Source organism: Aotus nancymaae, unplaced genomic scaffold (assembly GCF_030222135.1).
Source record: "Aotus nancymaae isolate 86718 unplaced genomic scaffold, 86718_ANA_hifiasm-v0.15.2.pri h1tg000003l, whole genome shotgun sequence".
NCBI lineage: Eukaryota > Metazoa > Chordata > Mammalia > Primates > Aotidae > Aotus > Aotus nancymaae.
Genome location: NW_026988414.1, coordinates 50,879,545 through 50,891,780, shown reverse-complemented (window position 1 = coordinate 50,891,780; position 12,236 = coordinate 50,879,545). Strand labels below are relative to the sequence as shown.

Below are 12,236 nucleotides of genomic sequence, written 5' to 3'. Positions count from 1 at the left end.
TCTGTCCTTACTAGTTTTCTGCTTGCTGGATCTGTCCATTTCTGATAAGGAAATGTTGAAGTCTCCATCTATAAGAGTGGATTGAACTATTTCTCCTTGCAGTTCTATCAGGTTTTGCATTATATGTTTTGATGCTTTGTTGTTAGGTGCATACACTTTAAGAATTACATCTTCTTGGAGAATTGACCCATCTATTATGTGACGTTCCTCTTTATTCTTGACAGCTTTCCTTGTTGTCAAGTCTGCTCTGTATGAAATTAATATAGCTCCTCCTGCTTTCTTTTGATTAGTGTTAGCAGAGTGTCTTTCTCTATCCATTTACAATTTTATGTCTTTTTCTTTACATTAGTTTTTTTGTAGACAATATGTAGTTGGATCTTAGTTTTTGATCTACTTTGACAATCTTAATTTGCTTCCAAAATGATTAATATATATTGATTAGTATCTTCTATATTCATTACTGTTCTTTCTGTTTGTGGCTCATATTCTTTGTTCTGCTTTTGTATTTTGCTCTTTTTATCACTTTTGGTTCCAAATGAACATTTTGTATGATTTTATTTTTTCTCTTTTGTTAGCATATCAGTTATATTTCTCTTTTTACTTTTTAAGTGGTTGCCATACAGTTTGCAATATATATTTACAACTAATCTACATCTACTTGCAAACACTATACCACTTCACAGGTGGTGCAAATACTTTATAATAACAAATAATCCTAATTTTTCCTCTTATTCCAGGTATTATTGCTGTCACTCATTTCACTTATACATAAGCATATATAATCAAATAAATGATGACTTATTATTCTTTTAACAAGCTGTTATCTCTTAGATCAATTAAGAATAGGAAAATAAAAGCTATTATTTCATCTTCAATTATCCCTCCTCTGATGCCTTCCTTTCTTTATCTAGATCTGAGCTTCTGAGCTCTATAATTTGCTTGCTCCCTAAAAAAAAACTTTAAGTATTTCCTGCAAGATAGATATACTGGTAACAGATTTTCTCAATTTTTGCTTTTCTGAGCAAGGTTTTATTTCCCCTTTATTTTTGAAGGATCATTTTGTGGGGTATACAATTCTAGGTTGGTAGTTTTGCTCTCTCAGCACTTCAGATATTTTACACTCTTCTTGCGTGCATGCTTTCTGGTAGAAAAATGGATATAATACTCATCTTTGCTTCTCTGTAGGTAAGATATCTTTTTCTCTGGCTTTTTTCAGAATTTAAAAAAAATTAATGCTTTTATGTAGTTTAAATATGATATACATACCTATAGGTTTTTGGCATTTATCCTACTTGGTGTTGTCTGAGCCTCCTGTATCTGTGGTTTGATGTCTGACATTAATATGGGAAAAATCTTAAGATGGTTTCTAATATTTTTTTTCTTTCTTACTCTTCTGGAATTCCTATTATATATATGTTACAACTTTTGTAGCTATCCGATAGTTTTAGATATTCTGTTTTCTTTGCTTTATTCTTTTTCCTCTTCACTTTTTAGTTTTGGAGGTTTCCATTGAGAGAGCCTCAAGATCAGAGATTTTGTCCTCAGTTGTGTTCAGTCTATTAATAAGCTTATTAAAAGCATTCTTCATTTCTGGTACCATGCTTTTCATCTGGTGCATTTATGTTTTTGCAGGGGGATCTTTGATTTTTCTATCTCTCTGCTTACATTGTTCATTTGTTCTTGCATATTGTCTATATTATCCATTACGGCCTCTAGTACATTAGTCATGGTTATTTTAAATTCCCAGTCTGTTAATTCCAGCATCCCTGCCTTATCCTTATTTGGTTCTGATACTTGCTCTGTCTCTTTAAGCTATGTATTTTGCCTTTTAGTCTCCCTTGTAGTTTTCTCTTGATAACCAGACATAATATGTGAGGTAAAAGGAAATAAAGTAAATAGATCTTTAGTAATGTAGTGATAAAGTGTAGGGGGAGTAGAGTCATTCCACAATACTATAATTAGGTCTCAATTTCATAGTGAGCCTTGAACCTTCATAGATGTTTCTCAGGATTTGGATTTTTTCTCTTTTTTACTTCCTTAGTTGGGATAGGATGGCTAGAATGGGCTAGAGTTGTCTATTTCCCTTCTCCTATATAGAAGGCAAGATGATCTTGGAGGTGGGTATTTCTCTCCTTCAGGCTGCTTAGGTTCTGATAAAACTCTATTAGGTTAGGCTCTGTTAAAAAGTTTTTTTTTCTGATGGCAGACCTTGTTAAGAATAGAATGCTCTGTTATTTTTCAAAATGTTTTTCCCCCTACCCCTGCTGTGAGCACAAAGTGAGTTTTTTCTTATATTCACTATGAGAACTGATAGAGCTGCTGGAGCTAAAGCTCATAAAGGTGTGGGGAACCTTTTTATGACTGGGTCCACCTAGAGTTTTTAATTTTCAGACTTGTCCATTCTCAGCCTCCAGCCATTCATCAACAATGGTTCAGGTTTTCCTCCCCCAGCACTTTGCTATGGTGGTTTCTATCTGTGGGTTTCTGCTTTGGTAAGTTGTGATTCTCTTTGTAGCTGTCTGTTGGTCTCTCCAACTTTGGGAGCAGCACTTTGCTCTGTTACATCACTTCTTTTACAGATCTCATAACAGTTGTTGGTTTTATAGTTTGTTCAGCTTTTTAGTCATTGTTAAGATGGAGTAGTGACTTCCAAGCTCCTTTCAGGCTGGACTAGACACTTTTGCTTTCTAATATTTTGTTTTGTATTAATTGTTGATACTTCTTGAACTACATGGTTGCTAAACTAAGTAATTTTCAATGCTATGGAGAGCTAGCTGTTTAATGTAATCTGCGATAAATTTATTTGGAAAGTATTATATCCTCTTATTTTAAAAAACTATGGATTTTTTTCTTTGCCTTTTCTTAAAGTGAAATTCTCCCATGTTACTTTTGGAAGAATCATAGATCCAAGTTTGATTGGGGTTTGGCCTGACATACCAGGAGCATTTCTGCAGAATGACAGTCGTGTTTAGACTTCTCTAAAACCGAAGTGGCCTCTCTCTTTGCTCCTTTGTACAGGGAGCCAGTAGTGGTCATTTCAGATCTGCTAGGACTTCTCCAAGCTCAAGTGACTACCTTCTTTTGTTCTGATGTATACCTACTTCTCATCCTGAGGTTAACTTGGCTCCTGTTGCAGAAGAAGCTGAAGGTGAATGACAGTTTCTTTCCCTGAAATTTGCTGCCAGTCTTGTTATCCTTTGGCGTTTCTAACTCTTATATGACACTCTCACCTAAATTGGCTGATGCTGAAATGGATGAAATGGCAGTTTTGCTTCATTATTTTCTCCATTCTTGGGCATATGCAAGTTTTCCTGATCCTGCTGCTGCTACCCAACCATATTTCTGCCTTAGCATTAGTTTTGAGCTCTCTTTTCATTTTTATTTCAGGAAAAACTTATCCAGACCTACTGGCAGCTCTATTCTAAATAAAATTTTTAGTTTTACATTCTTTTTTTTTCCAAGTGATAATCATTTGATTCTTTTCACCTGATAAATTGGTTTTGTTTTTCTGCCTCCTTTAAATTTTTTCCCTAGAAAAGTACACATGTAATCAGACACGGTGGCTCACGCCTGTAATCCCAACACTTTGGGAGGCCAAGGCAGGCGGATCACAAGGTCAGGAGTTCAAGACCAGCCTGGCCAAGAGACCAGCCTGGCCAATATGGTGAAACCCTGTCTCTACTAAAAATACAAAAATTAGCCAGGCGTGGTGGTGGGCACCTGTGATCCCAGCTACTTGGAGGTTGAGGCAGGAGAATTGCTTGAACCCAGGAGGCGGAGGTTGCAGTGAGCTGAAGTTTGCACCATTGCACTCCAGCTTGGGTTACAGAGCAAGACTCCGACTCAAAAAAAAAAAAAAAAGTACATATGCTGTAATCAATCATTTGAAATATAAGAAGTGTAGTTGCCTTTTTCTTTCAGTGTCATCTTTATTTTAAAAACACATTTGGTATGAAGTACAAGGAATAATGTTAGCATCTGTGTAACATGAAACAATTAGATGAACATTGTGAATAATAATGGGGAGAAGTGGTATCTGTGCTTGTTACACATTCCCCCTAGAAAATGCTGTGAAAAGTATGGTTTGCTGTATTTTAGATACTCCATAATTACCATGATGGATGTGAGTTGTTATGGTAACTGGGTTTCTCCCCTTCTATTAAATAACAGAATAAATGGTTGCTTGAGATGTGACTGAATTGTCAGCTTGCAAGCTAATGTTATTGTGATTGGAATCAGAGAGGTAGGAGAGAAGGACAGAGAGGGAAGGAAGGAGGAAAGGGGGAGGGTGGGGAGAGAATATTAAATTTCCAGAAAACACCTAGAAAGAGATGAGTGTCATTTTACTTTAAAAAGTGTTCTCCCTTCTCTTCTTCTCACTGTCTGTCAGAGGACAAGTCTAACAAAAAATTATTTTGTCCTAATAAGATTACTATTGATAGAATACTGAAGCCTGTTATTTCTTGTATATAAACAATGGGATATTGAGTGGCTTTTGGGGTCTCTAATACCAATTGCAAATGGTTTTTCTTCTGGGAATGTGGAAACAATGTGTATGTGTGTGTGTGTGTGTGTGTGTGTGTGTATGTATGTCTGTCTCATAAAGCTAAATGTCGTGGTTAAGTTTTCTTCTGTGTGCCTGTGTAACAATTGAAGTTAAATACATTTATTTGGATCACGTTTACATGTGGCAAGTATGAAAAATTCCTTTATAAGATTGAGGTTTTAAAATTCATAGCAAGTACTCAGTTTACTTGTCAGTTTTTCCATGCTGCTCTGCCTATCACATCTGGTTTGACAATCAAAGAATGCCATCAGAAATTTGTTACATGATTTATAGTACTTAATGAAGGGCTGTTAAGAATGGGTATTTTCTTGTAGATGGAATAATCATATTCGTTAAGATCACTCGAGGTGGAATGCACTACCAAATTTTTGGACAAAGTATTCTAACAGTAAATTAACTAACTAGATGGATATGTAGTCCCTTGTAGTAAAACACGTATGAGGAAGCATGATTACCTTTTCATTTTCTCTCCCATCATTCCCCTATAATTGCGAATTATGTTTCTAAGCACAGTATTTCCTGTTGTGATAGTATTTCAAGTGTACTTAATTAAAGCTTACATGATACAAATTTAAAAGTTTACAGAATTTCAAAATATAAAAATTATAGTATCTGCTTTACAATTTTGCTCTGTCCTTCAATGTTTATATCTGGAATTAAACCTTTCCTGGCTAGAATATTTTATACTTGCTTTTGTAAAATCTCAAATAACTATCTCCTCAACAGCTCTGTCTCTATTTAAAAAAAGTTTCAAACTTTCGTGTTTCCAGAATGATTAAAAATTGAACACCATAATTTTCTGTGACTAGTTGCTTATGGTAGTATGATTTTCACATGAGAAGAATTTGTCTTAAAGAGAATGCTACATATTCTGTTAAATTCAGCAGGTACTTAATTGAACACTTATGTGCTAGCCACTGTTATGGGTACCATGAGAGGGATTCCAGCATGAATAGGACATGACCTCTGCTCCTTAGGATTGTATGAGATGAAGATCTAAAGACAGAATCTGTGGAGTGTTATGGGAGTGGCACAGATGTACTGAAAATATGGAGATGAAAGAAATTATTTCAGTAAGTAGAAATGAGTGGAAAATGGGTCATTCAAGGCAGAGGAAGCAATGAGCGCAATGGTCCTGTGAAGCATAAGACAAGCTTGGGAATCAGTTCATAATTCAATGCAGCTAGAATATAGGTTATATAAAAGAGAGGAGCAAGACATCAGGTGGAGAAATTGGTTGAAGGTCTTGGCCAGCAGTTATTTCTTAAAATAATACTAAAAGACTTTGAACATTATATAAAAGAGTTTGGGATTTTTTCTTTAATGAACCATCAAAGGTTTTTTTTAAAGTTATGAGTTAATATATTAAAGAGCAGCACCATTGGTGATGTGTTAGGGCAGGGAAAGATTTTAAGCTGTGAAGAAATCAGTTAGGTGGCATCATAGTAATCTAGGCAGAAATCAGATAGGACTAAATCAATAAAGGAAAAAGTTGGGACATATGTAATAAATATTTCAGAAGTAGATTCAAGAATTGAGTCTCAAGGCCAGGGAGATTCCCAAAATAAGTTAGGAATTTCAAACCTGGTTAACTGAAATATTGATAGATAATATTGACAGGAACAGAAAAGATAACAGGAAGACTAGATTTTAAATGATGATGACAAATAAGTGTGCAAAGTCTAATAGATGGTGAGAGTTGAAAGTTTGAGAAGTACATGTTCTAAAACTTGTGAATTTACAAACTAGGTATTAAATTTTATTTTTATTTGGGAAAAATATGAATACACTAGAGTTCTCCTATTTTACTGTCTAGTCCTATGAATTTTGGCAAGTGCACACATTCCTCCAACCAGCACCATGGTCAAGATGAGAATAGTTCTACCACCCTCAAACATTTCCCCATGTTCCTTCATAGTCAGTCGCTTTCCTTAACTCCATCTCCTGACAACCTTAATGACCAAGAGGTCTGAACTCCAGGCTCCTAGCTTTTATCCTCACTTCATCTAGACAAGTTTTGCTTCACATTTTTGTCTTATATATTGACATTTTACTTTATATTGTATTTGGGAAAGGTTATAAAAATTATATAATTTAACGTTTGAAAATCATCATTCTACTGTGTTAGTGATACAGCTCTGTCTGAGCTGCCTTTATCTCTTTCCTGGATTGTGGATGTCGCCTCTGAGTAGGTTTCCTTGTGTTGACCTTTGCTACCTATAATCTATTGTCAACAGAGCAGTCAGCATTGTCCTTTTACAATATAAATTAGATCATGTAATTTTTTTCCTCAAAACCTTATAATGGTTCTCTCTTTAGTAAGAATAAAAGCAAGTCTTGAACAGTGCCCTAGAAGGCCCTGAATTCTCTGGGTCACCATTAATTCACTAACCTTTTCTCTTTCTGTTCTCTGTTTTGCTCATTTTGTCTATTCTAGTTAGACTGGCCTCCTTTCTCTTCATCAAACAGGTCAGTTATATGCCTGCCCAGGAACTTTGCCTTGCCATTTTTAAAAAATTGAGGTGGCATTCACATAACATAAAACAAATGGGATTTTGAAGTGTACAGTTCATTGGCATTTAGTACATGTATAATGTTGCACAACTGTCACCTCTATTTGAAAATGTTAGTTTCAAAACATTTCATCTCCTCCGAATGAAACCATGTACCCATGAAACAGTCCTTTCTATTCCATCCTACTAATCTGCTTTCTGTCTCTTTGGCTGTACCTATTCTGGATATTTCATAAAGTGAAATCATATAATACGTGACCTTTTGTGCATGACTTCTTTCACTTTGGCATGATGTTTTCAAGGTTCAGCCACAGTGTGTCAGTACTTCATTCTTTTTATGACTGAATAATATTTCATTATATGCATATCACATATTTTGTTCTTACAGTTTTTCATTGAGGGACATTTGCATTGTTTCTACCTTTTGGCTATTGTGAAAGTGCTACTATGAACATCCATGTACAAGGATATGTTTGAATACCTGTTTTCAATTCTTTTGGGAAACCTAGGTGTGGAATTGCTCAGTTATATGGTGTTTCTATGTTTAACTTTCTGAGGAACCACCAAACTGTTTTCCATACCAGCTGAACCATTTTGTATTCCCACTAGCACTAACCTTGATCTTTACATCCTCACCTCCTCCAAGTTTTTGCCCATACTTCACCTTCTCTATGAGATCTACACTAATCACCCTGTTTAACCCTGTAAGCTGCTCCTATTCCTGCCCTCACCTCATTAGCATTCTTCTCTCCCAGGTGTATTTTCTTATCATGGTCTTTTTTTGGGGGCACATGTGTAATGTTTCATTATAACTCACTGCCTCTTACACATGGAAACTTGACTGTTACTCTTCTGTACCCACAGGACTGTTGATCTCAATGTTCCGTCAGATGGCTGTCATTGCATGAGTATGTGTAGTTAGTTTTAGAAAAAGTAAATTTCACACATTCATTAAAACTGAGTGAAACTATGGTTGAGAACTCTACTTTATCATCTGCCGAATAACTGGGTTGTAACTTCATGATGTGAACTTATTTTGTTGATTGGATTTTTTTTAAAGCTTCTCACAAGTGTAGCAAATTGTACATAATTGTCACACTTTATAAACGCTAATTGAATTTATTTTTCACCCTAACAATATTAACCTAAAATATAGGCAATATGGGTGGCTCTACAGTATATTAAATTGAAATAGCAATCTAAATGTATTTTTGTTAAAAATGGTCAGGAAAGTCTTTCTTTTTACCTGTGACACAATGGGAATGTAAGGGCATGGCTTTCTTCAAGCTGTTTCTCTAAAGTCTCTCTTCATTAAGGGAAAAAGCAAAGTGTGTTTTTAAAGAGATTTGTGCACAGCTGACTCCATAGAACACTAAGACTAGGGCATAACCCCATAAAACATGGGGAGTTCAGGCTACCACCTAGGCTGAAGCATTCTGCACTCCTGTACCCACCTTCAGCTGTGGTTGAAGCAGCAGGAAGAGGATTAGCTTTAACCTTGAGTTTATAACCTCCTTTTAAATAGGTTTACTGGCATGAATGTTTTCATGTTTAGAGGCTGAACATTTGATTTGCTCATTTCTATTTGCATTTTTTTCATAATCCTTTCCTTTTTTAAACTCCAGTTTAAAAAGCAATTGTAAGACCATTGTCTTCCATGCAAATTGCTCTTTTTGCCAATTTGCTGAGGCTTAGGGTATTTTCAGTAGTATAATGATTATTTGGCAAAAATTTAAAAATATTTTAAGATTTTTAAAGTAAGAGATAAACGTTTTGGTTGTGGTGATTGAGTATTCTTTCTGTTAAATCCAAGTGTCAGAATAGGGCTTGAAGATAATTAACATATTTTATGAAGAGGGAACACAATTGATAGGAAAAAAGTTAAAGAAGGTTGCCCACATTTTGGAAACAAAGAGCAGAGCCAAGACCTGATTAATGCCTCCCCAGCTGAAAATAGAGCCTAGGTTGTGGTTTGCTTTCTGGACAACAGGAGAAGAAGCAGGAGCTGGAGGACTCATTCCTTCAAGGATTTTTGTTGGTGAATTGAAAAGTCTCCCCTCATGCTGCTCACTGTAGTACTTATTCAGGAAAAGTCCTGTCTTTATAATTACTTTTAAGTTCATTTCATGGTCTGAGTGTCTGTTTCATACTGTTTGAGATCCAATTTTTTAAAAAAACAGCAATGCCATGAGAAGTAATAGATAGCAGTCAGAATCTCTTTGTTCTCTTTATACTCATGGATTCATCATAATTCTGCCTTATAATCTATTTGTGTCAATTTCTGGGTCTCTCTATAGGTGCAAAACTCTAAGCAGACACAGACTGATTGATAATCCTCTTATCTTTTTACAGTAACTTGTATGTAGTAGGCCTTCACTAAGACTGGGATTAAAGAACATAACAGAGGCAATGGGAACCACCTATATTCAGAACAGCTATTGTATTCTTCCCTATCACAAGGCACTTGAGAATATTAATTTTTATAATACAGTAAAATGTTCTTAAACACTATCAGGATTCTGGTGTAATTACATACAATTTTTTTTTTCTCTTCTTTTTTTTTTGTCTACAGGACACAAACTAAAGTTTTAGCTGTTTGACTTTCGATGTGTTACAGGCATCATGAAATGTGATGCACTGTGACTGTTTTTCTTGTTTGATCTTTCTTTAACAGAAGCAGACCTTGGGAAGATTTGTTGCAAGATAGCCAAATGCTAATAGGTAGAAACAGAAATGACTATGAAAACCAGATGTTTTGTCTGGGCCTCTGTTGAGAAACAGGGTTTCCATGTTGGCATATATAATTTTTCTCTTGTTTACCCACACTGATTAAAGGCCATTTATCTAGTGGTGTGTACAATTACTGTGTGCGGTACTCATTTGCATGCTCTTACCACTGTGGTTTCTATACAACATGATGTTTCTGTTGGCAGTATAAGTTTATTACTTCAGAATGGTCATATTGGAAATACAGGATATGAGCAATATTTATTTTTATTTAAAATTACTAGGGGGATTTTTTAGACAATGCCTAGTTTCCTGACATTGGCAAGAGGCCTTACAAAGTTTCCCCCTAATTTTCAAGGACAGATTTGTATAACATGTACATTTTAACTTGTTATTGTAGGATTGTATTTGCTTCAATTTACAAAATTCTAGGCTTACTTTGTCTTCACAAAACTCTAAACTCTTCTTCTTAGGAATATCCAAAAGATATTATTTGTGGTTCTGATCCTAGACTGATTTGGTTTGTTTTCAGAACCTAAACCACTTAAATAAAGGAAAAGAAAGAATTGATGATACAGTTTTAATTTTATTCTGTTTTAATACCGTGTAGTCTAACATGCTGTGGTGCATTTTTCCCACAGGTTCATATCCAGCTTTCAGAGTGGCACCGTGCGATTTTTCTTCCACAGGCCTGGCTTGCGTATATGAATCGAGCTTATCATGCCATTTTACAGGTAATGAAACCACAGGTTAGGTTTGCTTTGAGGAAGTGTATCCTTGTCTCACATTTTACTGCAAATGTGTATTTAATATAAAAGCACTTGGGAAAGCAGCACTACTAAAAATGTTATGGTTATTTTTACTCATAAAAGAATGTGAGGCATATATATACACATTGCTGCACTTAAAGTTAAACGTTAATGCTCCCCAAATCTGGGTCTCCCATCCAGAACTCCTTCCTGAGTGCCACTCTCCTCAGCCCTGCTGCCTTCTGGACATCCCACTTGGCTGCCCCATAGCACCTGACTTGAGTGCATCCCAAACTGAGCTCATCTTCTTCTGTTATACACACCTGTGCTTCCTCACGCTGGACTTGCTTACATCTCCAGCCTGATCTCTTAACCCTTCCCCCAGATTTTTATGTTTCAATCTTGTTACATTTCTTTGTTTTCCTGAACTCAAATGTCTTTCAGAACCTCTTAGCTTTTACACACACTATTCTTTCTGTCTCTGACCCTGCCATTCCCTCTTTACCCACCTAATTTCTACTTGTTCTTTACCCACCTGATTTATACTTGTTCTTTAGATCAATTAATCTGGGGAGGCACTGTGTTCCTTACTCCTCCCTCTACTGGATTATATACCCTTCTTGTATACTTTTAGTATCTGAGCTTCCCTTTTTGAAGCCATATGTTAGTTATTTGTCAGGAACCTCCAGTTGTCTCTTTGCTCCTAAGGGCGGGAGCTCTGTTGTCTCTGGCCCCAGACATAAGTGTCTAAACATACCAGGTGCTCACTAAATGAATGAGATATACTCAGTTTGACTTTATTTGATCCAGTAGTATTATAAGTTATAGTTTGTGAATTTTTAAAATTAGAAGTTATTTTTAATCAGTTGGGGACTATACAGTTAACAATATAAGAAAACAACTAGCTTAATTGTTTTTCCTAGCTTAAAATTGATTATTAAGGATAATAGAAAAAATCTGATGCTACTTAAGTAATTTATGTACCAGAATAAGATTTTCTTGGAGGCTTAGAAGTGCAATATTGTGGTTAGAGATTACAGCTGGCTAATAAAATGATGGGGCAGTGAGAGTGGGGCGTAAGATGGGGTGAGAGGAATGACTGGGCAATGGTGTTCTAATCTCAAATTAAAGCTTTTTTTCAACTCATCTTATTGATCCTAGAACTTATAAAGCACTAATATATCTTCATAGTTTCTGATTCATTAGAACTGAATAGGGGACCGGGAGTCTTCATGTTTTACAAGCTGCCAGGTGACTTAAATCCATGTAGTCTACCAGCCAAACTTAGAGCAAACTGCTTTAGACGATCCCCTAAATGTACTGTAATCTACATTTTAAAGATGTTCCTTTGGAACTATCATTTTCTTTTTCTTATTGTTTCCTTACTCAGTTTTTATCTTCAGCAGCATCTGGGCACCCAGCATGTTTTGGCTAAATGCATGAGTGAATGAATGGATGACTCATGTCTCTATATTTCTTTAACATTGTTAAACACACCCTTAGCCAATTACAGTTTTTAGTCAAGAAGCATAAGATTGCAAGTCAGAGTATGGAATTTTTCTCATATTCACTTTTCCCCAAGTTATTTTGAATTCTTTCTTCAGCAAACATTTATGGAACATGTTTTATTGGGCAGGTCCCATGCTGAGTATGTGGGATACCAAGGGCACTCCTTCCTCA

The 12,236-nt window shown here is 35.6% G+C and overlaps 1 protein-coding gene across 9 annotated transcripts in view; it reads left to right on the top strand.

Annotated features, from left to right (window-relative positions):
- Positions 1-12,236, top strand: part of FOCAD (focadhesin) — a 315,851-nt gene that overhangs the window by 214,214 nt on the left and 89,401 nt on the right. For all 9 annotated transcript variants that reach the window (XR_010344245.1, XM_012449997.2, XM_064381096.1 and 6 more), the window contains one exon: positions 10,449-10,541. Coding sequence is in view for 8 of the 9 variants with exons in the window: in XM_012449997.2 (XP_012305420.2) it covers positions 10,449-10,541 (93 nt within the window). In the remaining variant the exon portion in view is untranslated. The remainder of the gene's footprint in view (positions 1-10,448; positions 10,542-12,236) is intronic.